The sequence below is a fragment of the Sus scrofa genome, chromosome 1, assembly GCF_000003025.6.
Source record: "Sus scrofa isolate TJ Tabasco breed Duroc chromosome 1, Sscrofa11.1, whole genome shotgun sequence".
NCBI lineage: Eukaryota > Metazoa > Chordata > Mammalia > Artiodactyla > Suidae > Sus > Sus scrofa.
The window spans coordinates 122,486,397-122,513,239 of NC_010443.5; the positions used below are offsets into that span (position 1 = coordinate 122,486,397).

The window sequence follows — 26,843 nt, forward strand, 5'->3', positions numbered from 1 at the left end:
TTTCCTTTCTGAGACAATTTTTTTTTGTTTTTTTCTACATTTAATAATTGCCTAACCCTCATTTGCTTAGTTTTATTTGCACATACAATTAAACCTCTCCATACCCTATGACAATTCTATAAATCACTCTCAATTCATTTTTCCACATGGTCACACATGTTAGACCTGTCAATTCCTTATTTTCCTGATAAGATTCATCAATTCCACTTTTTCACTCCCTCTTTGGGTTCTAATCTGTACTGAGTATTTTCTAAGTTGCTGGATGTCAGGGATTTTGGGCTGGGATTGCCAATCGCCAATGTTCTATAAATAACCAACTCCTCTCTCCTGTATTAATTTCCCATATCCAAGTTCCCAGATAATCTTTTTTGGTTTACTCCCTAGTTTTGCTGTATCACATGCCTTAGACTTTTAGACTTTGCGTATTTGAGAATGTGTTATTCTATCCTTATATTGGATCAATTCATTTATTCCAAACCCAAATTCATTCATATTCTGAAGACATTACTCTGTTGACTTTTATCTTTCAAAGCTATTTTTAATAAGGTAATTTTCATTCCTGAGCCTTTGATTATGATCCCTAATGACTATCTACTCTGTGTCTCCTTACTGGTTGGATACTGGATATTTGGAATTGATCTATAAATTTACCTTTGTCCATCTCTTTTGTCCTACTTTATCAGAATTCTTTTGATCTTTTTACAGAAATTTTTGTTTAAGCTATACTTTTAAAATCCAAAAGCTCTTGCTTATTGTTTGTTTCTTTTAAGTAACATTCTGTTCTTTTCTCAACATTTCCTTTTATCTCTCTGAAGTCATCATGACTTCTTTGAAGGATTTTTCTGTTCTCAGTATTGGCTCTGTATCTTCTAAATTCTTTTTTTCTTTGTTTACTTCATGTTGGAGACTTTCTTCCAAAGTCCAATTATCTTCTGATACCCTATTTTCTTTTATATACAGTAAAATATTACTCAGCCATAAATAAGAATGAAATAATGCCTCGGCAGCAACATGGATAGAACTAGAGATTATCATACCAAGTGAAATAAGTCAAAGAAAAAACGTCACATGATATCACTTATGTGGAGAATTAAAAAAAAAAAAATACAAATGAACTTGCATACAAAACAGAAATAGAGCCACAGCCATAGAAAACAAACTTATGGTTACCAAAGCAGAAAGGGGGAGGGAAGAATAAATTAGTAGTTTTGGATTAACATATATACACTACTACATATAAAATAGATAACCAACAAGGATATGCTATATAGCATAGGGAACTATGCTCAATATAGTAAGAGGAAAGAATCTGAAAAAGAATACACACACACACACACACACACACACACATATAAAAATGAATCACTTTGCCATACACCTGAAAACTAACACTACATCGTAAATTATACTTCAATAGAAAAGTTTAAAAATAAAAAAAAGTGAGTCACTAAAAAGCTGATTACAAGCTTCGTAAATGGGCTTCTAATAGAGTCACAGAGTAGCTGAAAAGCTTTTGTGGGAGGGGGTCACCAAATATCAATATGTATGGTCTTTTCTCTAGGATAATTCAGTTTCCCCTGAGAAGGAACTTCTAGTATTCCCAGTGGAGCGTACCAGTAAGCTAAGATGGCAGTATGCTAGAGCTGACCAGACAAAGGGAATTGCATTGTTCAGATGCAGAATGTCCTTTAATCCTCCAGTTTTAAATTCTATTCTGGTCCTGCCTTTCTAAATGCTCCATGACCCCAAATCCAGACAATCTTTGTTTCTGCATAAACCCCTGCAAAGGTGAGAAGAAATGGTCTCCTTACTTAGCCAGGTAAGAGTGGGCTGAGGGTATAACTGCTCCTCATAAAGACTTTCAAATCAATTCCCACCCACCATGTCACCCCGCTTCCTATGATATCCAGGGCCTCTAATTCCTAAGCCTTTCCAGAAAGCTGTGAGTCAGCTTGCTTTCCATCTGCACCTCCCTTCACAGGCACTTGGCTTTGACCTTTCTCCACTGTGCTAAGTCATGCACCATCCTTCCACCCACTTTTCATCTTTGTATCTCATCATTTAGGATTATTTATGTCTCCTTGATTTATCAAAGATGGAGCTTGTGCTTTTTTGTTTTCCCTATCATTTGGGGATGATTTTCTGAGAAAAGAATAATAAATTGAGGGTAAAGAAAGAGTAGATAGTCTTTATTCTGTCATCTTGAAGCTAGAAGTCTCTAGCCTTTTCTATTTTGCAGGTCTTTTATCACACCATACTCTTCTGTCAGTTCTATTTTGATTTCTAATTTGTCTTCTAGACTTACAGGGTAACTAGCCATCTTATTTTACTAATTTCAGACATGCAACATTTAATTTATTAGTAAATTAACAAGTTTGGTATGTATTTATTATATTCCATTTGCAGTAGTTCGTATCTGCAACTGACTAGGGTATTTAATATACATATAATTGGGAGGGGATTATTTATCAGTTGGAACGGCATTAGTCACCAGTCTCTCATGGGACTTACTTTCTTATCAGGAAGGCTGGTTATTCTCTGCTTGCCTTCCTGTCCCCCCATTCTCACACCTCTCTGTACCCCAGGAGACTGACTTCCATGAACAACGCCCCTAGCCCATCCCCACTCACTGCCATTCCCCGCATCTGCCTCTGTCCCTGACTTGCTGCATTTCTGGCAGCATTACTCTATAGCCTCAGCTCCTGAAGTACAATGGCTGCTGGCTGCACAAGGGAACACTTCCTAGTTGGTTCCCTTGACGCTACCCACACCTCTGTAAACAATGTCTTTATCAAATCAAACTCCTTCAGTTATACCATGTGCCATTTGTTCCCTATCAAGACCACTGATTGATACATCAGCTAAGAAAAAAAAAAAATTGAACTAGCTCATCTCTCATGTCCCTGGGGTTCTTCCGTTCTATGATTTTTTAAGAGTAAAGCATACAAAGGCACTTAACTAAAGACAAATTGGATAAATTAGGGACTTCCTTGCAGTCAAGATTCCATCTTACTACAGGGAAGAAACTCTCCAAATAGTTAGGCTCAGCCCGTAGAAAATGTAAGCATTGTCAGTACAACTTAGACGAGTGTGGAATATACATATTGTTCCCTATAGGATAGACTCACACAGTTCTGATAAAGTACACTTGGTTTATTTTTCCAATTAAAAAAAAACTTAAGGAGTTCCCATCATGGCTCAGCAGAAACAAATCTGACTAGCATCCATGAGGACACAGGTTTAATCCCTGGCTTGCTAAGTGGGTCAAGGATCCGGCATTGCCGTAAGCTGTGGTGTGGGTCACAGATGTGGCTTGGATTGCACATTGTAGCTGTGGCGTAGGCTGGCAGCTATAGCTCTGATTTGACCCCTAGCCTGGGAACTTCCATATGCTGTGAGTGAGGCCCTAAAAATAGTCAAAAAAAGATTTATTCTCTCAGAAACTGAGATATTACAGTATTATTAAGTATAGCTGCCATGCTGTAAATTACCTCCCCATTACTTATTTATTTTATAACTGGAAGTTAATACCTTTTGACTCCCATCACCATTCATCTCTCATTTCACACCCCTGGAAACCATTAATCTGTTCTCTGTATCTATAAGCTTAGTTTTTTATTATTTATTTATTTATTTATTTTTAAGATTCCACATATAAGTGAAATCACACAGTATTTGTCTCTGTCTGACTTATTTCATTTAGCATAATAATGCCCTCAAGGTCCATCCATGTTGCCACAAATGGCCAGATTTCACTTCTTTTATGGCTGAATACTATTCCACTGTGTGTGTGTATATATATAACTTGTATGTGTGTGTGTATACATATATATATATGTATACACACACACATATATATACATAACCCTAACCCTAACCCTAACCTATACATATACACACACACACACCACATCATCTTTATCCATTCATCCATCAATGGATGCCATATCTTGGCTATATGGTAAATAGAGCTGCAATATACATGAGGACGTATACATCTTTTTGAATCAGTAAGGTTTTTTTCTTCAAATAAACACCCAGAATTGGAATTGCTAGATCATGACAGCTCTATTTTTAATTTTTTGAGGAACTTCCATATTGTTTTCCATAGTGGCTGTACCAATTTACATTCCTACCATATCCTCACCAATACTTGTTATTTCTTTATAAGTTTTAGCACAGCCACTCTAACAGATATGAGGTGATATCTCATTATAGTTTTTGACTTGCATTTCCCTGATGACAAGTGATGTTGGACATATTTTCATGTGCCTTTTGGTCACCTGTATATCTTCTTACAGAAACTATTCATATCCTCTATCCATCTTTTAAATTGAATTACCTGGGTTTTTCCTAGGGAGTTGTAGATGTTTTTTATGTATTTTGGATATTCACCCCCATCGGATATGTAATTTGCAAATATTTTCTCCTATTCAATAGCTTGTCTTTTCATTTTGTTAATGGTTTCCTTTGCTGTGCAGAAGCTTTTTAGTTTTGATGTAGTTCTACTTGGTTTTTTTTTGTTCTGTTTTGTTTTTGTTACCTTTGCTTTTGGTGTCAAATCCAAAAAGCCATCACAAAGGCCAATGACCAGGAACTAACCACCTATGTTTTCTTCTAGGAGTTTTATGGTTTCAGGCCATACATTCAAGTATTTAACACATTTTGATTTCATTTTTGTGTATGGTGTAAGATAGCGGTCCAATTTTGCATGAGACCAGTCCATGTCTCATGCAAACATGTCTAGTTTTCTCAACACCATTTACTGACGAGACTGTCCTTTACCGATTGTGTATTCTTGATTCCTCTGTTGTAAATCAATTGACCATATATACCTGGCTTTGTTCTGGGCTCTCTATTCTTTTCCACTGACCTATGTGTCTGTTTTTAGGCCAATACAGTTGCTATTTCTGACTTTGAAAACACAGGAACAGCCAGAATTAAATTCTAAAAGTTCAAGTGTTTCTTTTTCTTTATCTTCTTTTCCCTTAGATATTCTACCATCAAAGAAAAAAAAAAAAAAAAAGAAAAAAAGAAAGTTTTACCAATTCTTCTTTTAAAAAAGAAATTAATTCCTTGACCTCATCCCCAACCACAGACACCAGATTAACTCTTTTTCAGGCCTATCTAGACTTTTTGTATCCACCGAAATTGCCTACTTTCTCATTTCACATAGACCCTTCAATCCATTCCTATTTTAAACTGCTCATGCCCAAGTTTTCTTCAACTTCTAACTTAACCCCAGAGTAGCATTTCACACCACTACTACTCCTTTCAGGTAATACCCTTCCTTGTCTTTGCCTGACTTTTCTCATCTGTCTGTTTACTCCTCAGTCTCTTCAAGTGGATATCTCTTCCTTTGTCCTCCCTCAAATGTTCATGTTTGTTGGAGCTCTGTCTTAGTCTTCTTCTCTCTCTCTCTCTCTCTCTCTCTCTTTTTTTTTTTTTTTTTTTTTTTTTTTTTTTTTTTTGTCTATTGTCTTTTTAGGGCCACACCCATAGCACGTGGAGGTTCCCAGGCTAGGGGTCCAATCAGAGCTGTAGCCGCCGGCCTACACCAGAGCCACAGTAATGCCAGATATGAGCCACATCTGTGACCTATACCACAGCTCACGGAAATGCTAGATCCTTAACCCAATGAGTGAGGCCAAGGATCAAACCCACAACCTCATGGTTCCTAGACGGATTCGTTTCTGCTATGCCATGATGGGAATTCCCTCTGTCTTAGTCTTCTTAATCTTTCTCCTTACATTCTTACACTGGATGTTCTCCACTCCTACAGCTTCAGAAATCAATTATACACTAATGACTCTCAAATGGATGATCCAAATATCCCCCCTGACCTTCAGAAATATTGTTCATAACTAAATACTAAATAACTCCATCAGTATACCCACACATTCTTCACACTCAAGATCTTGCCTTCTCCTCAAACATATTTTTTCATCTATATTCCTTATCCCAGGGAATCACAAAAAGCCAGAGACCTAGGTATAATCCTTGATTCTGCTGTCCCACACCCAATCAATAATCAGGTCTTATTGTTTCTGACTAAGATGTATTTTAAATCTGTCATCTAATTCCCTCCATTTTCACTGCAAATTCCCTAGACCAAATCATCTCTGTACTGATAATCAAGTCTCGATTTCATAATAGAGCCAGGATGATCTTTCCAAAATATAGATATGATCATTTTATTCTCTTCTTAAAAGACTGCAATGGTTTTACAAACTAATATCCAGATAAAGCCCAAATTACTCAACATGGTTTATAAGGCCCAGTATCTGGTCTCCTACTCCGTCATTCAAATTACTATACGCTTCAGCCAGATTAACTCTCTTTTAGTTCCTCCAACATACCATGATCACTCATGATTTTTCAAAATATCACTCAATATTTTTCACATGATGTGTCCTCCACTTGGAACATGTCTATTCTATGTTATCAGTGTTATCATGCGATCAGTATTTCTTGACCAACATCCGTGAATCCTTCTGTCTCAGCTTAGATGACTTATGTTCTCTATACTGGATTTGATCTGCTCCAAGCACACTTATTCACTCATCACACTCTCTTATAGTTCCCCTTTTACTTCTCTCTATTCCCCTTTTTAGATCCTAAGTTTTGTGAGAGTTAAAACTATACCTGTTATATCACCAATGCCTTAAACATTAATTAGCACAAAGTAGCCACTAGATAAGCAATGGCCGAATGATAAACAAATGAATAAACAAACCATCAGTACCAGCGGAAGCACATTTTACATATGGACTTGCTTTCCCTTGCTTTCTTTCCCCTCAATAAAAAACTAAATAACAGCAAGTAAGTTACCCTTTCCTCCAAACAAGCCATTGTCAACAAAGGACTAATTAATGTATGGTTACATGTGACCACTGAAGAGAATTCCACCGGGAACTTTGTTTATTCCTTCATTTTTCTCTTTCCTCTCACATATAAAATTTTCACACTGGACGTTTAAACAGGATTAAGAAAGAGCAAGCATGTGGCTGACTTTGTCTTGATCTACAGGATGCCCATTCTATATTCCTAAATCAATCACAAACCTGGTAGTGAATACACATAAAAAAGAACCTATACTAATATTTTACTTGAACCAGAACTCCAAAAACATTAATTAAAGCTGAGCGCACCTACTCTGAACTGCAAAATCAGAGATTTACGTGAACTTATAAATTTGAGGCTTTCCGACCTCTAATAGGATTTATGTCTTCTTTAAGCAAGCATTTCCTCTTTGTAATGCAGCATTTTTTAAAAAGTTTATTTCAGTGATTAAGCTGCTGTCATAAACAGATTATGATGTTCAGTTCCTTTATTGCCTGGTCTTTACCCTTTTACTCACTGCTTGTCAAATATTTAATTGAAGGCTCTGGGTGAAAATAAGCAGGCCCAACTATGAAGCCCAGAGTTTCTTGCTCTAAACTTACCTTGCTAATGAGGTGATCTAAAAAGCTACCCATGCAGTCAATCTCAACACCTAATCTAAGAGCATTTTTGTACAGCTCTTCACATATTTGCTCACTGTTTGGAAGTTGTCAACTACCCTGTGGTTTATCACAAAGAGAACTTAATATGCTACAATGCATGCCCACATGTGCAGCTGTTTCGGGTAAGAAAGAATTTTTCAAAGAAAGGTGTTTGAATTCTAAAATTTCAAGGCTAACGTTTTAGAAAGAGAGGGTTCTGTCAGGCTAACTCATTCAAATTGGTTACCTTGGACAGGTTCATTCCCAGCACGGTAAGGGTCACCAAGCCAGCACAACAGACCAAAGCACTGGAGCTGGAAAGGCCAGAACTAGGTGGGATATTTCCATCTACCAAGCAATTCATTCCAATCAGGTTACTAAGACCAAAGTGTTCCTAAGAACAAAAGGAAAAACAGCGGTAGTAACTTTAGTTGGATTCAAAGAGTAGCAGAATCTTCTTTCATTCCCCAGAGAGCAAAAGTTTATGAAAGGACTTATGCTACTTATAGAAACTACCTCTGCAATTCAATTTAGTTGAGTCTATACATAACAACATGACAGTTCATTTAATGGCTCCTGGCCACTGGGCACTATAATCTGAAGATTAATTTTTACATCATTGAAGAAAAAGCTAGTGATTCATTTCCTAAAATTGTTTTGAATGATTTTTTCGTGAATATTGATTTGAACAAATAATGAAAAACAGTAAACAATTATAATTCAATTTTAAGTAGCAAGAAAAGAATACACAATTATTAGTGAGGCAGATTAAATCTCTATATAACACAACCCAACACTCTATGATTGTAAAAGTCTAATGCCAAGCAGTGGTTTGTTTCAATGGAGTATTCTATGGAATACTTTTCTTCAGAGGACCTTCCAAACTTTCTCAGTCCTGTTTTATTTATGGAGAAATCTAGGCACCAAAAGATTAAGAGACTTTCCCAAGATCACTCATAAGGAACTGGAAGTAGGAACCAGTCTCTGATTTCTGGTTGAGAACTTTTCCCCTGTGGTCAGAAATCTGGGCCAGCATACTGTCACTGTGATTTAATTTAAGTCAGCTATATGAGGAAATCCAGATTTTTACTCAAGTTTATAGATACAATTTAGCCATATGGTAGCTTTCAAGACAGCCAAATTAGAATTCAACCACAAATGAGAAGGCAGACTCTACACAAAAGCAGGGAAACTATGTTTCTACAGAGAAAGCCCAAAGAAATAATCAGACTCTGAGCTCAAGATGGAAAGCTCTACTGAGATGAATATCTAGGGCGAGGACACTTAGGATGATATCATATCATTCCCTTTGTGGTTTAGAATTAAAAATAAATTCAAAGCCACCTCCTCCTCAAGAAAAAGTACCATCATGTTTATAAATTACTCAGATGGCTCGAAACCAAAGTACGAAATACTATTACATTACATAATTATGCATTTCATCATACATATTATTCTAGGGAGAAATTTCAATAAACTAGTTAAAATAGCCCAATTAACAACAAAACCCTGCAAATAAAAGACTGGGTTTTTTTTCCTTAATTTTTTTTTTTTTTGTCTTTTCTTTCCTAAGCTGGCAAAATTTGTCCACCACAAAAGAAGAGATTCAGTTGGATATACTTCTCTTCTTGATTTCAAATCACCTAAAAATTTTCTTTCCAGAAATACAAACAAATTATAAACTGAAGCACTGCTGCTGCCAATGCCCTTTCATACAGAACATCAGACAGCTTGTTTAAAAAAAAAAAAAATCCTTGGAGAACACTATATATTTAACCATAAACTGATCCACACGGTGTCTTGAATGTGAATCATACTTACAAACTTATCACGCAATGTTTAAATTAAAGTGTACAACAGATTTAAAAACGCAAATGGGTTTTGCCAAGTTCTATAATAGCACTGTTCCAAAAGGATAACATGTTCAATTTAATATAAACAGATTATCCTCTGGAACTTTCCAGTATTTGAATTTGAAGGTTTCTAAATAGGCTAACATTTAAATTACTTTTCTGCCAAAAACTCATTATACAGACCTGCCTTTGCATATAAGTTGTCAAATCAAAAAGGAAGTCTATAAGACCTGAAATTCTCAAAAATAACACAAAGAAACTTTTTTCTTTAGGTCACTTTACCCCATGCTAAAAAGTATGTTGCTATAAAGATCAAATTGCATTTGCCAAGTGAATGTTTCCAAAATACTGTAATCCTACTAATGCATATGACAAGCCAAATGATTTGAAGATTTAAAACCTGCCAATAACTTTTCCTGTTAAGTTGTTACCATGTGTCCAGGAGAAAGAAAAGAGGAGAGTTCTCATTGTGGCTCAGCAATAACGAAACCAACTAGTATCCATGAGGATGCCAGTTCAATCCCTGGCCTCGCTCAGTGAGTTAAGGATCCAGCGTAGCCATGAGCTCTGGTGTAGGTCACAGACTCGGCTCAGATCCCGCATTACTGTGGCTTTGGTGTAGGCTGGTGGCTATAGATCTGATTTGATCCCCAACCTGGGAACTTCCATATGCCACAGGTGTAGCTCTAAGGAAAGGGGGGAAAAAAAGAAAAGAAAGAAAGGAGGGAGGGAATTGGGGGAGGGGAGGAAGGGAAGTAGGGAGGAAGGAAGGAAAGCAGTCAGGCAGGCAGGTGTCTCTAGGCTGAGTTACCTAAGGCCAGGTCAGGAGAACTCAGGGCATCTTGTCACCTCCCTTCGAGCCCACGGGAGATGTCCTGGCTTGGTACACGGTAGATACTCAGAAACCCAAGCCCTCACTCTGCCAGCACAGACATCTTGAAGTAGGAGATAAATAGACCTTAGGTTGAGCAGCTGCAGCTGGTCTCCTGATGCTGCTTCATGATGGGATATCAGTGGGAGCACTGGGCCCTGATTGGGTGCATCCTTGTGGACTTCCTAGCCTGACACATGCACAGAGAAGGCCCCTCAGTCTAGGGAAGGACAAAAGGAGGTAGATGATGCCAGCTGGAATCCATCTTGGCTGAGAGATGTGTGCTTACACCAGGACCAACTATGAAGATGACTGGCCAGAAAAACTGCCCCTATATAAGCAACCTAGGCCACCCCATTATGTGTTAACTTACTCTGAGCTCACCCATGAGCTTTGCCACATGTACTTTGCTTCTTCCACACATATCTTTTTCACAATAAGGAAAAAAAAAAAAAAAAGGAAGGAGAGGAGAGAGTAAGGGAAGGAGGGTGGGGTGAATGTGGGTACTCTAAGAGCAGAAGTACCATAAGTAGAGTTTAGGACTATACGTCAGAAATAAATGTGATGCATATCTGTAATGGATATGCCGCTGAGTAGGCTACTCATGACCAAGTTTCAGATGGGACCACCAGGCAGTAAGGAACACAGCTCTCTAAAACATGGACTTTAACAAAACAAATCAAATTGACTTGGCAAATCAATTTTCTTTTTATCCTTCATGCTCTTTTAATTAGGAGAGAAAGTGGAAACATTTTCTTGTTCTTGTACGTGACATTAAAGATGTTCAAAGCAGTTATTCAATGTTTCCAGGAAAAAAATTACTTTAATAAATTTCACGACATCTTTTGTTTAACCCCATCTGAAGTAGGAATAACAACACTAGGTTACCATTTATTGAATGCCTACTGTGTGTCAAGGACTGTGTAATCCTTGCAACACTCTTTGTTGGGATAGTAATGACATCATTTCACAGATGACAAACGTGAGGTTTTGGGAGTTAACACAGCTAGGTAGAATCCAGATTCAAACTCATGGCTCTAAATCCTATTACAGTGCACACCTATACCTCCCTAGAACAAAATGTAAATAATATTACCAGAATTTAATCTTTCAAAAGAAAATTTGAACAAAGATTTGAAAACCGGAAAGGTATTAGTTAGATGCATGAACAGCCACTACTGCCCCCTATGAACACCACCCAGAAACAGCCTCATCTACTTCCACAACCTGAAATACATTAACTAGCAAAATAGAACAGAAACATCAGTGAGTACTGAAAGGAGGCAAAAATGATAGAGTAAATAAAAATAAACCATGATATAATGCACATCATAACCTTAACTGCTAGTAAGATGCCTCACAAACTGATTTACCTGAATTCCTTTAAATCCACATAGGAAATAGTTGTGCCAGAGAGGCTTGGTTTTGTCAATCTGGATGTTATCAGCACTAGTATTGAAGTCCCTGCAAAAGCAAAAGACAGTTCATTTAAGTCTAGAGATGTTGTGCTATGGAATTGGTGGCTCACTGCTGCCATCTTGTGCCAAGAAAGTGACACTGAAATTTCATTGTCCTTTTACTCAGTATATGTACTCTACCATATACCCCCAAAACCAAACATCTCCAGCTAAAAGAGAAGTTGTAGTGACTTTAGCAACTAAACTGGTTTCAACTTATTTTTTATTTCCTGTAAGGGAGAATAACCAATATATTGCAGCATAATCCACTTTTTATTTCATGATGGTCCTTGTTAAGTTGGTATAAACCACATAAATGCTTATATCCTTTGGGTCTGCTGTTTAACACACCTCTTACTAGAAAAAAAGCACTCAAGGCCTTCTTTCTCCATAATCTCTGCCACCTATCCAATTATACCAACTGCACAGTTTAAGAAAAAGAAGGAACAAACAAGACAAATAATTATTCTAGTGGATCATAACTCACTGAAATAAGATACCATGAATCTATACTTATATAAAATAACAAATGAATAAAGAGCTAAATGAAGGAGAAAGCTCTTCCTTAGAGCAAAATGCCAACTAATAGAAGAACTCGTAGAAATCAAAAAATCATTATTCAGGAGTTCCCACCATGGCACAGTGGGTTAAGAATCCAACTGCAGTGGCTTGGGTCGCTTTGGGAGTGCAGGTTTGATTCCCCTGCCAGATGCAGTGGTTAAAGATTCGGTGTTGTCACAACTGCAGCTCAGATTCAATCCCTAGATTGAATCCACATGCCACAGGTGCAGCCATAAAAGAGAAAGAAAGAAAAAAATCACTATTCAGCAAGCTCCAAGATCATTGTTTCAGCAAAGAATCATCTAAAGTTAGTGAGTAAAAATTTGATGAGAAACAAGATAGTAACATAAACTTGAAGTACTTCCCCACCAGATACTTAGTGCAAAGGGAAAAACTAGGAACTTTACGGTAATCTGGCAGACAGCTCCCTAACCACGTGATTAAAATTAACAACAGTTAGAGAGACATGTGGTGCCTTCTTAATATGATATACTGAGAACATATCAGTTCACATGTAGGAATTCTTTGTATTATTTTTGTGACCTCTCTGAAAGACAAAAGTTATTTCAAACTGAAAAATAAGTATATAAGCTTCTAAATCAGCCAAAATACAAAATATATGAAATAGGAGAGAGCAGGGAGATCAATTTAAAAGAGGAAATAAGTAACATTCCCCATATTGACTGAGTGCTCTTCATATAAGTCACTACTATGTGTCAGTCACTGTAGCAAGTACCTTCCATGCACTATCTTAATAACATGGACACATCATCTCCTGAGAATAATACAGAATCCAGACACCTACAGTCAATTAATCTTTGACAAAGGAGGCAAAAATATAAAATGGGAAAAAGACAGTCTTTTCAGTAAGTGGTGCTGGGAAAAATGAACAGCCACATGTAAATCAATGAATCTGGAACACACCCTCACACCATGCACAAAAATAAACTCAAAATGGCTTAAAGACTTACATGTAAGACAAGACACCATCAAATTCCTGGAAGAGAACACAGGCAAAACATTCTCTGACATTAACCTTACAATCATACAAATGTTTTCTTAAGTCAGTCTCCCAAGGCAACAGAAATAAAAGCAAAAATAAACCAATGGGACCTAATCAAACTGACAAGCTTTTGCACAGCAAAGGAAACCATTAAAAAAAAGAGAGAGAGAGATAACCTGCAGAATGGGAGAAAATAGTTGCAAACGCTGTAACTGACAAGGGCTTCATCTCTAAAATATACACGCAACTTATACAACTCAACAGCAAAAAAAACTAACAACTCAATTGAAAAAGGGGCAAAAGACCTGAATAGACATTTATCCAGAGAAGATATACAGATGGCCTAAAAAAACATGAAAAAATGCTCAACATCACTGATAATTAGAGAAATGCAAATCAACACGACTATGAGGTACCACCTCACACCAGTCAGAATGGCCATCACTAATAAGCCCACAAATAACAAATGCTGGAGAGGGTGTGGAGAAAAGAGAACCCTACTACACTGTTGGTAGGAATGTAAATTGGTACAACCACTATCGAAAACAGTAATGGAGGTACCTCAGAAAATTAATCTAGAACTACCATATGACCCAGCAATCCCACTCTTGGGCATATATCCAGACAAAACTTTCCTTGAAAAAGATACATGCACCCATATGTTCACTGCAGCACTATTCACAATAGCCAAGACATGGAAACAACCTAAATGTCCATCAACAGATGAACGGATTAAGGGTATATACACACAATGAAATACTACCAAGCCATTAAAAAGTACAAAATAATGCCATTGGCAGCAACATGAGTGAAACTGGAGACTCTCATACTAAGTGAAGTTAGTCAGAAAGAGAAAGACAATTACCATATGATATCAAACGTCTGGAATCTAATATATGGCACAAATGAATCTTTCCACAGAAAAGAAACTCATGGACTTGGAGAACAGATTTGTGGTTGCCTAGGAGGAGTGGGAGAGAGTGGGATGGACTGGAAATCTGGGGTTGATAGATGCAAACTATTGCATTTGGAGTAAATGAGCAATGAGATCCTGCAATATAGCACTGGGAACTATATCTAGTCACTCATGATGGAGGATAATGTGAGAAACAGAATGTATATATATATATATGGGTGACTGGGTCACTTTGCTGTACAGTAGAAAATTGACAGAACACTGTAAACTAACTATAATGGAAAAATAAAAATCATTTAAATTTTTAAAAAAAGAAAAATATGGAATGACCACTTTAAGAGTGAAGGCATTCAGAGGAATATAAAGGCAAAAGGCAAAGGGCTGATCTTTGAAGCATCAGTAATGTAGCCAAGACAGCATGAACACACATGACAATCATGTACCACTGTCATACATGGTAATATGTGCATTATAAGGTGGGATGCAAGGTCAAGAGTGCATCTGTTGGGCTGCACCCTACAGGCCTGCAACCCTTGCAGCTGCCCAGCCTCAAAACCAAAGAAAGAGCCTGGAGACAGTGATGGAGACATCAATGGTAAATTGGACAGGGGATCTTACAGGTCCACAACAAATCATCCTGGAGCCACACCCCACTGTGTACAGCAGATGGAAATCAAGACAAAGCAGCAATCTTTGCTATTTGAAGAAAAACGAGGCTACCATTTATAGGGGGAAGTGATGTTAGGTTGGCTCATTAGTTACCAGGGAAGCCAGAACTGGGGGAAGGGGACAAGCACAAAGGTGGTAACTAATTAGGCCCTATTAGGGTACAGGTGAAGCATGGACTGGTGGAGCAGGGGATATATGGAGAGCAGGAGAACAGCCATCTTGAATGGCCTAACCATACAGCATCATTTCTATAGTCAGCACACTTGGCTCGAATATGGAGGCTTTCTTAGAGGCTCAGAGAGGCTTAGTGACTCTTTAAGGATACAATCTGACTCCAGATGACTAACACGTTACTATCACCCACAGGAGTTAAAATATATTGCCCACCATTAACAAGAGGTTGCAGAATTTGGAAGGCAGAAAAAAAAAAAATAGGTTATAAAAACTGAACGGGTTCTGTTGTTAAATAAGCAGATCTTGAAAAAAAAAAAGCAAAAAAGCAAACCAAGGAGCTGGGGGACAGGGATGGTGGTATATTGGGAAATGTAGAGGAGGAAATTTGCACAGACGTAGGCAGCTAGATGAGAAACAAAGAAAAAGCTAAAAAGTGCCACCTTCTTCAGAATGAGGAACATGACCTAAAAACCATAATGTGATACCACTACACATTTATGAGAGTGGCTACAATCTAAAAAGACATGTTAGCAAAGGCGTGAAGCAACTGGAACTCTTATACACTGGTGATTGGAATGTAAAATCATACAACCACTTTGGAAAACAGGTGAATTCTTTAAAAGGTAAACCAGACAGTCTACTCCTGGGTATTTACCCAAGAAAAACAAAACATGCATCCATACGTAGACTTGTACACAAATATCCATAGCAGAATTATTTATAATAGCCCAAAACTGGAAATGATGTAAATATCAATGGTGAAAAATAAAGAATTTATGGGTTCTTCATGTAATGTACACTATACAGTATGTGGACTATTCTAGGAGGCCTGCTGCATACTTCCTGGGGGTCCTGGTGAAATGCAGCCCCTGACCTACATCGAGGGCTACCTGCCTTGATAACTCACTTCTGCTTCCCTAACTCATTTTCCATGCTCCTTCCCTACTGTTCTAGGATCATTTCCCAAATTCCCTACCTCCTTCCAAGTCTGTCTCAGGCTCTGCTTTTATGAAAAAGTGAAAATCCCCATATTCAATGGTAGGAATACTAAGTGAATCTGAGTAAATCAGGATGACAAACTATGGCACCCAGTTTTAAATGTTTACAATGACACAAAATTGTATTTGAGGTAATGTATGTAAGGTTTTCTTTAAAGGGTCCAAAACGTACATGAGGTATATTTTCAATCATGCAAAACACATAGAAAAAAAAAAGATCTTTTATAAGTTTCATGTAAAAGTCAGGAATTTCTATTATCTTGCACAACCTGGCATAGACACATATAAAATAGTTGCTGAATGAATGAACATAACTACAGGCAAACTATCCAATAAGCAATAAGCTAAAAATATAATGTGCTGACTATATGCCAAAATCCTTTTTTTAAATTATCAAATCCTACACAACATAATATAAGCAAGTAAGGCTTATCCCAGGAAGGCAAAGACAGTCCAATATGAGAAAATCCATCAGCGTAATATTTTTTAAACTAATCTTCAATACTGAGTAGATATTCAATAAAATCCAATATGCAGTAATAATTTTTTTTTGTCTTTTGTTATTTCAGCGCCACACCCATGGCATATGGAGGTTCCCAGGCTAGGGGTCTAATTGGAGCTGTAGCTGCCAGCCTACGCCAGAGACACAGCAGCGCAGGATCCAAGCTGTGTCTGAAAGCTACACCACAGCTCAGGGCAACACCAGATCCTTAACCCACTGAGCGAGGCCAGGGATCAAACCTGCAACCTCATGGTTCCTAGTCAGATTGTTTCTGCTGCACCACAACAGGAACTCCAGTAATTTTTTAACCTTAGCAAACCAAGAATTAAAAAACAACAAAAACAAAAGTACATCCTTGGAGTTTTCTTGTGGCTTTGCAGGTTAATTATTGGTCGCTGTCACTGTAGTGGCACAGGTTGCTGCTCTGGTATAGGTTCAATCCCCAACGCGGGAACTTCCATATGCCACAGGCATGGCCAAAAACAAAAACAAAACTAAGTGGAAGATTCTTAAAAAAAAAAAAAAAAAAGTATGTTCTTAACTTGATAAAGCATATGTACTAGTAACATACACCTATTATTTTCCAGACTCCAGACTCCACAGCACTGGAGAGGTAAAAGTACCTGAAGTCACATAGCTTACAGTCTACTGGGAAATATAGGCAAATAAGCAGAAAATGATAATATAGCATGCTATTATCTATGACAAGAAAACAAGAGGGTACCCCAGCAATATAAGAAAAGCACCAGCCTTGATTTTGCTAGAAATATTAACCTCAATTGATGATAAGTGCTTTCTGGGCACAGGTAGAATTATTATCATCTTTTTTTAGCCCAGTATCTAAAACAAGGTCTGATACATGATAAGTCTACAGTTAATGTTTGAAATAAATGAGTAAATGAACTAAATGAATAAATACTAAAAAGGGAAGCGTATTCTTTTGGAAGTCATATATAAATTTCCAATAAATTAAATGTTTTACTATAAATTTGATATCTCCTAAAGAGTTCATTTGGGTACAAACACACACACACACATCATTACACAACCACAATTCTAAATACTCACGGATACAAGGGATTGGTATTGGCCAGCTGGAGAGTGTGTGTTTTCACAGGTTCCACAGCTATTAACATATCTTGTTCTACAGCCATCGGAAGAACAGAATATCCACAATAATCTATGTGCTCTCCTAGAATAAAGAGAAAGTATTTTTTATTATTGCTAGCATATGAAACAAGAGAAACTAGAGTAAGCTGACATACAGGAAAAACTTGACCACAGTCAGGCTTTACATGAAATAAAAATACTAAGGGCAAAAAGTGTTTCAATTTTCTTTCTCTGACATGTGACCCAGGAACTTTTGCTAGAATAAGTATACTAGTTATTAGCGTCTGTTGATTTTTAAACACCTTTACATATTTATAAGTTTTTTGCATTTTCTTATTCATAATAACTATCTTCAAATTTCATGTTTTGTGACTAGTTATGGAGGGCATCAAGAAAAACAATGCCTTGGAGTTCCCACTGTGGCTCAGCAGGCTGGGAGCCCAACCAGTATCCATGAGGATGTGAGTCGATCCCTGGACTCACTCAGTGGGTTAAGGATCCAACATTGCCATAGGCTGTGGCATGGGTCACAAATGAGGCTTGGATCTGGTGTTGCTGTGGCTGTGGTGTAGGCCAGCAGCTGCAGCTCTGATTCAAACTCTAGCCTGCGAACTTCCATGTGTTGCAGGTGCAGCCCCCAAAAAAGAAAAATCAATGTCTCCTTTCTCTGTTACTCAACTGTATTAACTTTTAAATATGAACAATGGAAGCCTTTAGAACCCTCTCCCTTATATTAACATTATGTTATTATTTCCTCCCTAAGCCAATCAACCCACTAAAGTTGAAGACTTTGCTTTTTATCCTTATAGCCTAACCAAATACCTAACAAATTAGACTGGCACTGATTACTTGTGTGGAATGTGATAGATATAGATAACTAGGATAAAGAAAAGGAAACTAGAAAAAAATTTAATTTGTACTATTTTATATATTATAATCAAATATAGAGAACAAAATTTTCTCTTTTCCTTTTTGTTCTAATTCCTCTCTGAATCAGCAGTAGGAAATTTTTTTTCCTATTAAACCATAATGTTTTCTCCAAATTACCATTTAAACTCAAGGCTGTAATTAATAAGATTTAAAAATAAAAATTCAAGGAAGATGTGCTAGGCATGCTCACTTATATTTCCCCATGGCAGGTTCTGATTGTTCCTATGGCAGACATTGATTAAGAAACAGAAGTGAATGAAAGACAACTCAACTGCCTGATTATATTTTTAAATAAATATTAAATAAATTAATAAATGTTTACATTTTAAATAAATATATTATTCAACTTATTATTTCAGGTAACAAGTCCTGTTTCTACAAACCTGAGCAACAGCAGTTACAATGCCTTAACATTGTAGGCCACCAGGGAACTCTGACGTCTTTTTTTTTTTTTTTAATGGGTATACACATGGCACATGGAAGTTCCCAAGCCAGGTATTCAATCCAATCTGCAGCTGCGACCTACACCACAGCTGTGGAATGCCAGATCCTTTGACCCACTGTGCTGTGGTGGGGATCAAACCCACACACCACTACAGTCAGAATCTTAATGCACTGCACCACAGCAGGAACTCCCCAAGAAATTTAAAGGCTTTTTTATGGATTAACGGTGACAGATGAAGTGGTTTTCAGAGTTATCTTTCTCCCCAACTTCCTTCAATAAGATAATGACACTAAACATTAATTCACAAGTAGAAAACACCCATTTAAATAAGCAGAACACTAGGGTGGCACCAGATTCTATAGGAAAGGCTACAGTGTAAATGACAGCCATCTGAAAATGAAGAGCTTCCCTTTGTCAAAAGTGATGGAGATGGGTGGGGGATGGGACTAAGATGGTGGAATAGAAGGACTGGAGCTCAACTTCTCTCATAAAAACAACAAAATTATAACCAAATGCTGAGCAACCTTCAACCAAATGGACCAGAAACTTTCGAAAAGATGTCCTGCTCCAGAGGACAAAGAGGAGACCACATAAGAGGTAGTAGGGGCGATTATGCAATATAAGCAACTTCATGCCTCCCAGGTGGGAAGCCCAACAGACTGGGAAATAAATGTGTCACAGAGATTCACCTACAGGAGTGAGAGTTCTGAACCCCAGGTCAAATTTCCAAGCCTGGGGATCTGGCATTGGGAGAAAAAGCCCCCAGAGCATCTGGCATTGAAGGCCAGTGGGGCTTGTGTGCAGGAGCTCCACAGAACTGGGGGAAATGGAGACCCCATTCTTGAAAGGTGCACACAGACTTTCATGTGTACTGGGTCCCAGGGCAAAGCAAAGGCTACATGGGAAACTGGGTTGGACCTGACTGCAGTTCTTGGAGGATCTCCTGAGAAAACAGGGTGTGACTGTGGCTTGTTGTGGGGGAAGGACATCAGAGGCAAAGCTCTCGGGAATATTCATGAGCATGTGTTTCTCTGGAGGTGGCCATTTTGAGAAAATATGAGCCCACCCATCAGAGCTGAGAAGCCCCAGGCAAAACAATAATCCAGGTGGGATCACAGCCCCACCCATCAGTAAACACGCTGCCTAAAGAACCCCTAGGCATACAACCATCTGTAATCTCACCCAGAGACAAATCCCCACCTACCAGAGGGATAGGAATAAACCCCACATACCAGTGGGCAGGCACCAGTCCCTCCCATCAGGAAGCCTACAGCAAGCCCCCATACCAACTTTAGCCACAAGGGAGGCAGACATCAGAAGTAAGAGAGGCTACAACTCTACTTTCTACAAAAGAGACACCACACTAAAAACCTATAAAAATTAAAAGACAGAGAACTATAACTCATACAAGGGAGAAAGAAAAAAACAGAGAAAAATAGCTAAGTGACCTGGAGATTCTCAGGCTCCAGGAAAAAGACTTTAGACTGATGATAGAGAGATGATGCAAAACACTGGAAATAAACTGGAGGCAAAGACTGACAATTTACAGGAAACACTGAGCAAAGAAAAACAAGATTTAAAACATAAGCAAGCAGAGACGCAAAATACAATAATTGAAATAAAAAATTCATTAGAAGCAGCCAACAGCAAAATACAGAAGGCAGAAGAACGAATAAGTGAGGTGGAGGACAGATTAGTGGAAACCATGGATGTGGAACAGAAAAGAGAAAAAAGATTGAAAACAAATGAAGAGAGTCTCAGAAGACTCTGGGACAATGTTAAATGCATTGTATTATAGGGGTCCCAGAAGGAGAAGAGAGAGAGAAAGGGACAGAAAGAATATTCCAAGAGATAATAGCCGAAAACTTCCCTAACATGGGAAAGGAATCACTTGCTCAAGTCCAGGAAGTGCAATGAGTACCATATAAAATAAACCCAAGGAAGAACACCCCGAGATACATATTTATCAAACGGACCAAAATTAAAGACAAAGAGAAAATATTGAAAGCAGCTAGGGAAAAGAAGCAAATAACATACAAGGGAACCCTGATAAGGTTATTAGCAGATTTTTTCAGTGGAAACTGCAGGCCCGAAGGGAGTGACACAATATGCTTAATGTGATGAAAAGAAATAACCTCCAACCAAGATTATTTTAGCCAGCAAGGCTCTCATTCAGACTTGAAAGAGAAATCAAAAGCTTTATAGATAAGCAAAAGCTAAGAGAATTCAGCAACACTAAACCAGCTTTATGACAAATACTAAAGGAACGTCTCTAGGCAGAAATGAAAAGGCCACAACCAGAAACAAAAATACCACAAATGTTAAGGCTCAACAGGAAAGGCATATACACAGTAAAGACACAAAATCATCCATGCACATTTATGCTATCACAATCAAAAATTGTGAGGACAGGAGATACAAATGGTGGACAGTGGAGATGCACCTGCAGTTAAGAGACCAACAACTTCAAACAATCATATATATATATAGTCCTATATCAAAACTTCAGGACAACTGTAAACCAAAAATCTACAATTGATACACAAACAAATAAGAAAAATCAACTCAAGTACAACACTAAAAATAGACATCCACAAGAGGAGAGAACAACAGAAGGGAAGAAAAAAGAGCAACAAAAACAAATCCAAAGCAATTAATAAAATGGCAGTAAGAACATTCATATCAATAACTACCTTAAATGTTAATGGACTAAATACTCTAACCAAAAGACATAGAAGGATTCAAAAACAAAACCAATATATATGCTATCTTCAAGACACTGACTTCCCTTCCAGGGACACATGCAAATTGAACGTGAGAGGATGGAAGAAAATATTCCATGCAAATGGGGATCAAAAGAAAGCTGGAGTAGCAATACTCATATCAGGCAAAATAGACTTTAAAATGAAGAATATGTTAAGGGACAAGGAAGGACATTACATATTGATCAAAGGATCAATTCAAGAAGAAGATATAACAATTTCAAATATATATGCGCCCAACATAGGACCACCACAATATATAAGGCAACTGCTAACAACCTTAAAAGGACAAACTGACAATAACACAATAATACTGCAGGAATTTAACACCCACTTACAGCAATGGACAGATCATCCAGACACTAAATCAATAAGAAAGCACTGGCCCTAAATAAAGCATTAGACCAGATGTACTTAATAGATATTTATAGGACATTCCATCCAAAAGCAACAGAATACGCATTCTTCTCAAGTGCGCACAGAACATTCTCTCAGATTGATCACATCCTAGGCTACAAATCAAGCCTTAGTAACTTTAAGAAAATTGAAATCATATCAAGCATCTGCTCTGAGTACAATGCTATATGATTGAAAATCAACAAGAAAAAAATTGCAAGAAACACAAACAGGTAGACACTAAACCACATGCTACTAAACAACCAATGGATCACTAAAGAAATCAAAGAAGAAATGGAAAAAATACTCAGAAGCAAATGACACTCCATAACCTTTGGGATGCAGCAAAAGCAGTTCTAAGAGGGAAGTTTATAGCAATACAAACCTATCTCAGGAAAAAAGAAAAATCTCAAATATACAACCTAACTACATCTAAAGCAGCTAGAGAAAGAAGAATAGACAATATCTAAAGTTAGTAGAAGGAAATGAATCATAAGATCAGAGTAGAAATAAATTAAAGAGAAAAAAAAAGAAAAGCATGGAAAAGATCAATGAAACAAAAAGTTGGCTCTTTGAAAAGATCGACAAAATTAATAAACCCTTAGCCAGACTTAATCAAGAAAAAAAGAGAGAGGACTCAAATCAATAAAATTAGAAATGAAAAAAGAGAAGTAACAAAGGACATCACAGAAATACAAAGGATCTTAAGAGACTACTATATGCAACTATATACCAATAAAACGGAAAACCTAGAAGAAAGGGACAAATTTTTAGAAAAGTACAATCTTCTCAAGACTAAACCAGGATGAAATAGAAAAGATGAACGGACAAATCACAAGTACTGAAATTGAAACTGTGATTAAAAATCTTCCAACAAACAAAAGTCCAGGACCAGACGGCTTCACAGGTGAATTCTATCAAACATTTAGAGAAGAGCTAACACCTATCCTTCTGAAACTATCCCAAAAAATTGCAGAGGAAGGAACACTCCCAAACTCATTCGATGAGGCCACCATCATCCTGATACCAAAACCAGACAAAGATACCACAAAAAAAAAAAAATTACAGGCCAATTTCACTGATGAACATCGATGCACAAATCCTCAACAAAATACTAGCAAACCAAATCCAACAATACATTAAAAGGATTGTACATCATGATCAAGTGGGATGTACCCCAGAGATGCAAGGGTTCTTCAATATCTGCAAATCAATCAGTGTGATACAACACATTAACAAACTGAAGAATAGAAACCATATGATCCTCTCAATAGATGCAGAAAAAGACTTTAACAAAATCCAACACCGATTTCTGATTTAAAAAAAAAAAACAAAAAAACCTTCAGAAAGTGGGCATAGAGGGAACCTACCTCAACATAATAAAGGCCATATATGACAAACCCAGAGCTAACGTCATTCTCAGTAGTGAAAAGCTGAAAGAATTCCCCCTGAGATCAGGAACAAGACAAGGATATACGCTCTCACCACTACTATTCAACATAGTTTTGGAAGTCCTAGCCACAGCAATCAGAGAAGTAAAAGAAATAAAAGGAATCCAAATTGGAAAGGAAGAAGTAAAACTATCACTATTTGCAGATGACATGATACCATACCTAGAGAATCCTAAAGACTCTACCAGAAAACTGTTAGAGCTTATCCATGAATTTGGCAAAGTTGCAGGATACAAACTTAATACACAGAAATCAACCGCATTTCTATATACTAATAACAAAAGATCAGAAAGAGAAATTAGGGAAGCAATCCCATTTACCAGCACATCCAAAAGAATAAAATACCTAGGAATAAACCTACCTAAAGAGACAAAAGACCTGTCCTCTGAAAACTATAAAATGCTGATGAAAGAAAAAAAAGTTGACATAAATAGATGGAAAGACATACCATGCTCTTGGACTGGAATAATCAATATTATCCAAATTATCATACTACCCAAGACAATCTACAGAATTCAATGCAATCCCTATCAAATTACCAAGGACATTTTTCACAGAACTCAAAGAAAGTATTTTAAAATTTGTTTGGAAGCACAAAAGACACAGAATAGTCAAAGACATCCTGAAAAAGAAAAATGGAGCTGGAGGAATCAGGTTCCCAGACTTCAGACTATACTACAAAGCAACAGTCATCAAAACCACATGGTACTGGCACAAAGACAGAAATGTAGATCAGTGGAACAGGATAGAAAACCCAGAATTAAACCCACGCATCTACAGCCAACTAATCTATGACAAAGGAGGAAAGAATATACAATGGAGAAAAGACAGTCCCTTCAAGAAGAGGTGCTGGGAAAACTGGACAGCCACATGTAAAAAAATGAAATGAGAACACTCCTTAACACCATACACAAAAATAAACTCAAAATGGATTAAAGACCTAGATATAAGATCAGATACTATAAAACTGTTAGAGGAAAACAGGCCAAACACTCTCTGACATAAACCACAGCAACATCTCAAATCCACCTCCTAGAGTAATGACAGTAAAAACAAAAATAAACAAACGGGACTTGATTAAACTTAAAAGTTTCTGCACAGCAAAGGAAACTCTAAACAAAACGAAAAGACAACCCACAGAATGGGAGAAAATCTTTGCAAATGAATCAATTAACAAGAGATTCATCTCCAAAATTTAGAAACACCTTCTGCAGCTCCATACCAAACAACCCATCAAAAAATGGGAAGAAGATCTAAACAGACAATTCTCCAAAGAAGACATATGGATGGCCAAAAAACACATGAAAAGATGTTCAACATCACTCATTATTAGAGAAACACAAATCAAAACCACTATGAGGTACCCATACACCAGCCAGAATGGCCATCATCAAAAAGTCTACAAACAATAAGTGCTGGAGAGGGTGTGGAGAAAAGGGAACCCTATTACACTGTTGGTGGCAATGTAAATTGGTGCAACCACTGTGGAAAACATATGGAGATTCCTCAGAAAACTAAAAATAGAACTAACATTTGATCTAGCCATCCCACTCCTGGGCATCTATCCAGAGAAAACCATGACTTGAAAAGACACATGAACTCCAATGTTCATTGCGGCACTCTACATAATAGCCAAGACATGGAAACAACCTAAATGTCCATCGACAGAGGAGTGGATCAAGAAGATGTAGTACATGGAGTTCCCATCGTGGCATGAGGTTGCAGGTTCGATCCCTGGCCTTGCTCAGTGGGTTAAGGATCCGGCGTTGCCATGAGCTGTGGTGTAGGTCTCAGACACGGCTCGGATCCCTCGATGCTGTGGCTCTGGTGTAGGCCAGCGGTACAGCCCCGATTCGACCTCTAGCCTGGGAACTTCCATATGCCACGGGAGCAGCCCAAGAAATGGCAAAAAGATAAAACAAAACAAAACAAAAGAAGCTGTAGTACATATACACAATGGAATATTATACATCCATTAAAAGGAAAGAAATACTGGCTTTTTTAACAAGATAGATGGACCTAGAAATTATCATGCTAAGTGAAGTCAGTCTGACGGTGAGACACCAACGTCAAATGCTATCACTTACATGTGGAATCTTTTAGATTAGGACACAATGAACTTCTTTGCAGAACAGATACTGACTCACAGACTTTGGAAAACTTACAGTTTCCAAATGGTTGGGAGGTTGGGCGATGCACTGAGGGTTTGGGATAGAAATCCTATAAAATTTGGTTGTGATGATTTTTGTACAAACATGAATATAATAATATTCATTGAGTAATTTTTTTAAAAAGTGATGGAAACATCCTGGTGAGGGGCAGGGAAGGAGAAGGAACTTCTGGCAAGTAAGGAAAACAATGATGATTATATTTTGGATATTTTAACATAAAATATAGTAGTGCTTTGAATAAAGACAAATTCGTCATCCCAAGCACTAGCTAACTATCTACCCTGGAACATAATCCTCGCCACTGCCCCCTTTTTTATAATCAGAAAATAGTCAATACAATAACTAGAAAAGGAATTACTTATTCAGAAAAAACATTAGTTTGGAACCCTTCTCCCCAAACTAAGTGAAACTTGGCTCTCCTCTGAGGATATTGCTTCTTGGCCATCCTCTCACCATAGCAAGCTCTTGATGACCTCCTACTCTGCTGTTTCCTTTTTTCTGTCCTGTTCTTATGAGGTTTGTGCCACATTCTCTCTTCTTCATGACCTTCACCTATGACTTTTAGTCATCTGCTCCCCACTGAAGACTTCGGCATCTCATTCCACCCCTTATCATCCCAATCCTGCAACACAACACAGCCCACGGCCCCAGCTTCCTAATCCCTTGCTCTGCAGATAACTTGACCTCCTTTCTACTTCAGCCATCTGCTTCCATGGCCTTGGCAAACGAAGTAGTGACAAGAGACATTCTTATCACCTGGAAGTTTTGTTATGAAATTTTTGTTTCAAATATCATATTTTTTACTAAAACTTCCCTGTTTTCCAGTCACAGTTATTTGCCCTCTCTACCCTATAGGCTCCCTCCTGCCTTTCTTTTTCTACACAGCATAGATTCCAGGGTTCATCACTTCACCTGCTCTCTTGACAATATCAACAACTGCTTGATGACATTGTCATTCTCTTGTAACCTCCATCCAAAACAAAACCCAAACCTAGATCAAACACAGGCAACTTAGAGTAGCTGAGGGGAGAAAAATGAATAGCAGACTGGCACTGGTAAATTCCATGGTCTCCAGCTCTAACCAGATCTC

The 26,843-nt window shown here is 37.6% G+C and overlaps 1 protein-coding gene across 8 annotated transcripts in view; it reads right to left on the reverse strand.

Annotated features, from left to right (window-relative positions):
* The window catches only part of GALK2 (galactokinase 2), a 171,672-nt gene that overhangs the window by 115,781 nt on the left and 29,048 nt on the right, over window positions 1–26,843 (reverse strand). For all 8 annotated transcript variants that reach the window (XM_003121519.6, XM_021073702.1, XM_021073712.1 and 5 more), the window contains 3 exons: window positions 17,557–17,680; window positions 11,582–11,672; window positions 7,732–7,878 (listed from right to left, as the gene is read on the reverse strand). In XM_003121519.6, coding sequence (XP_003121567.4) covers window positions 7,732–7,878; window positions 11,582–11,672; window positions 17,557–17,680 — 362 coding nt within the window. The remainder of the gene's footprint in view (window positions 1–7,731; window positions 7,879–11,581; window positions 11,673–17,556; window positions 17,681–26,843) is intronic.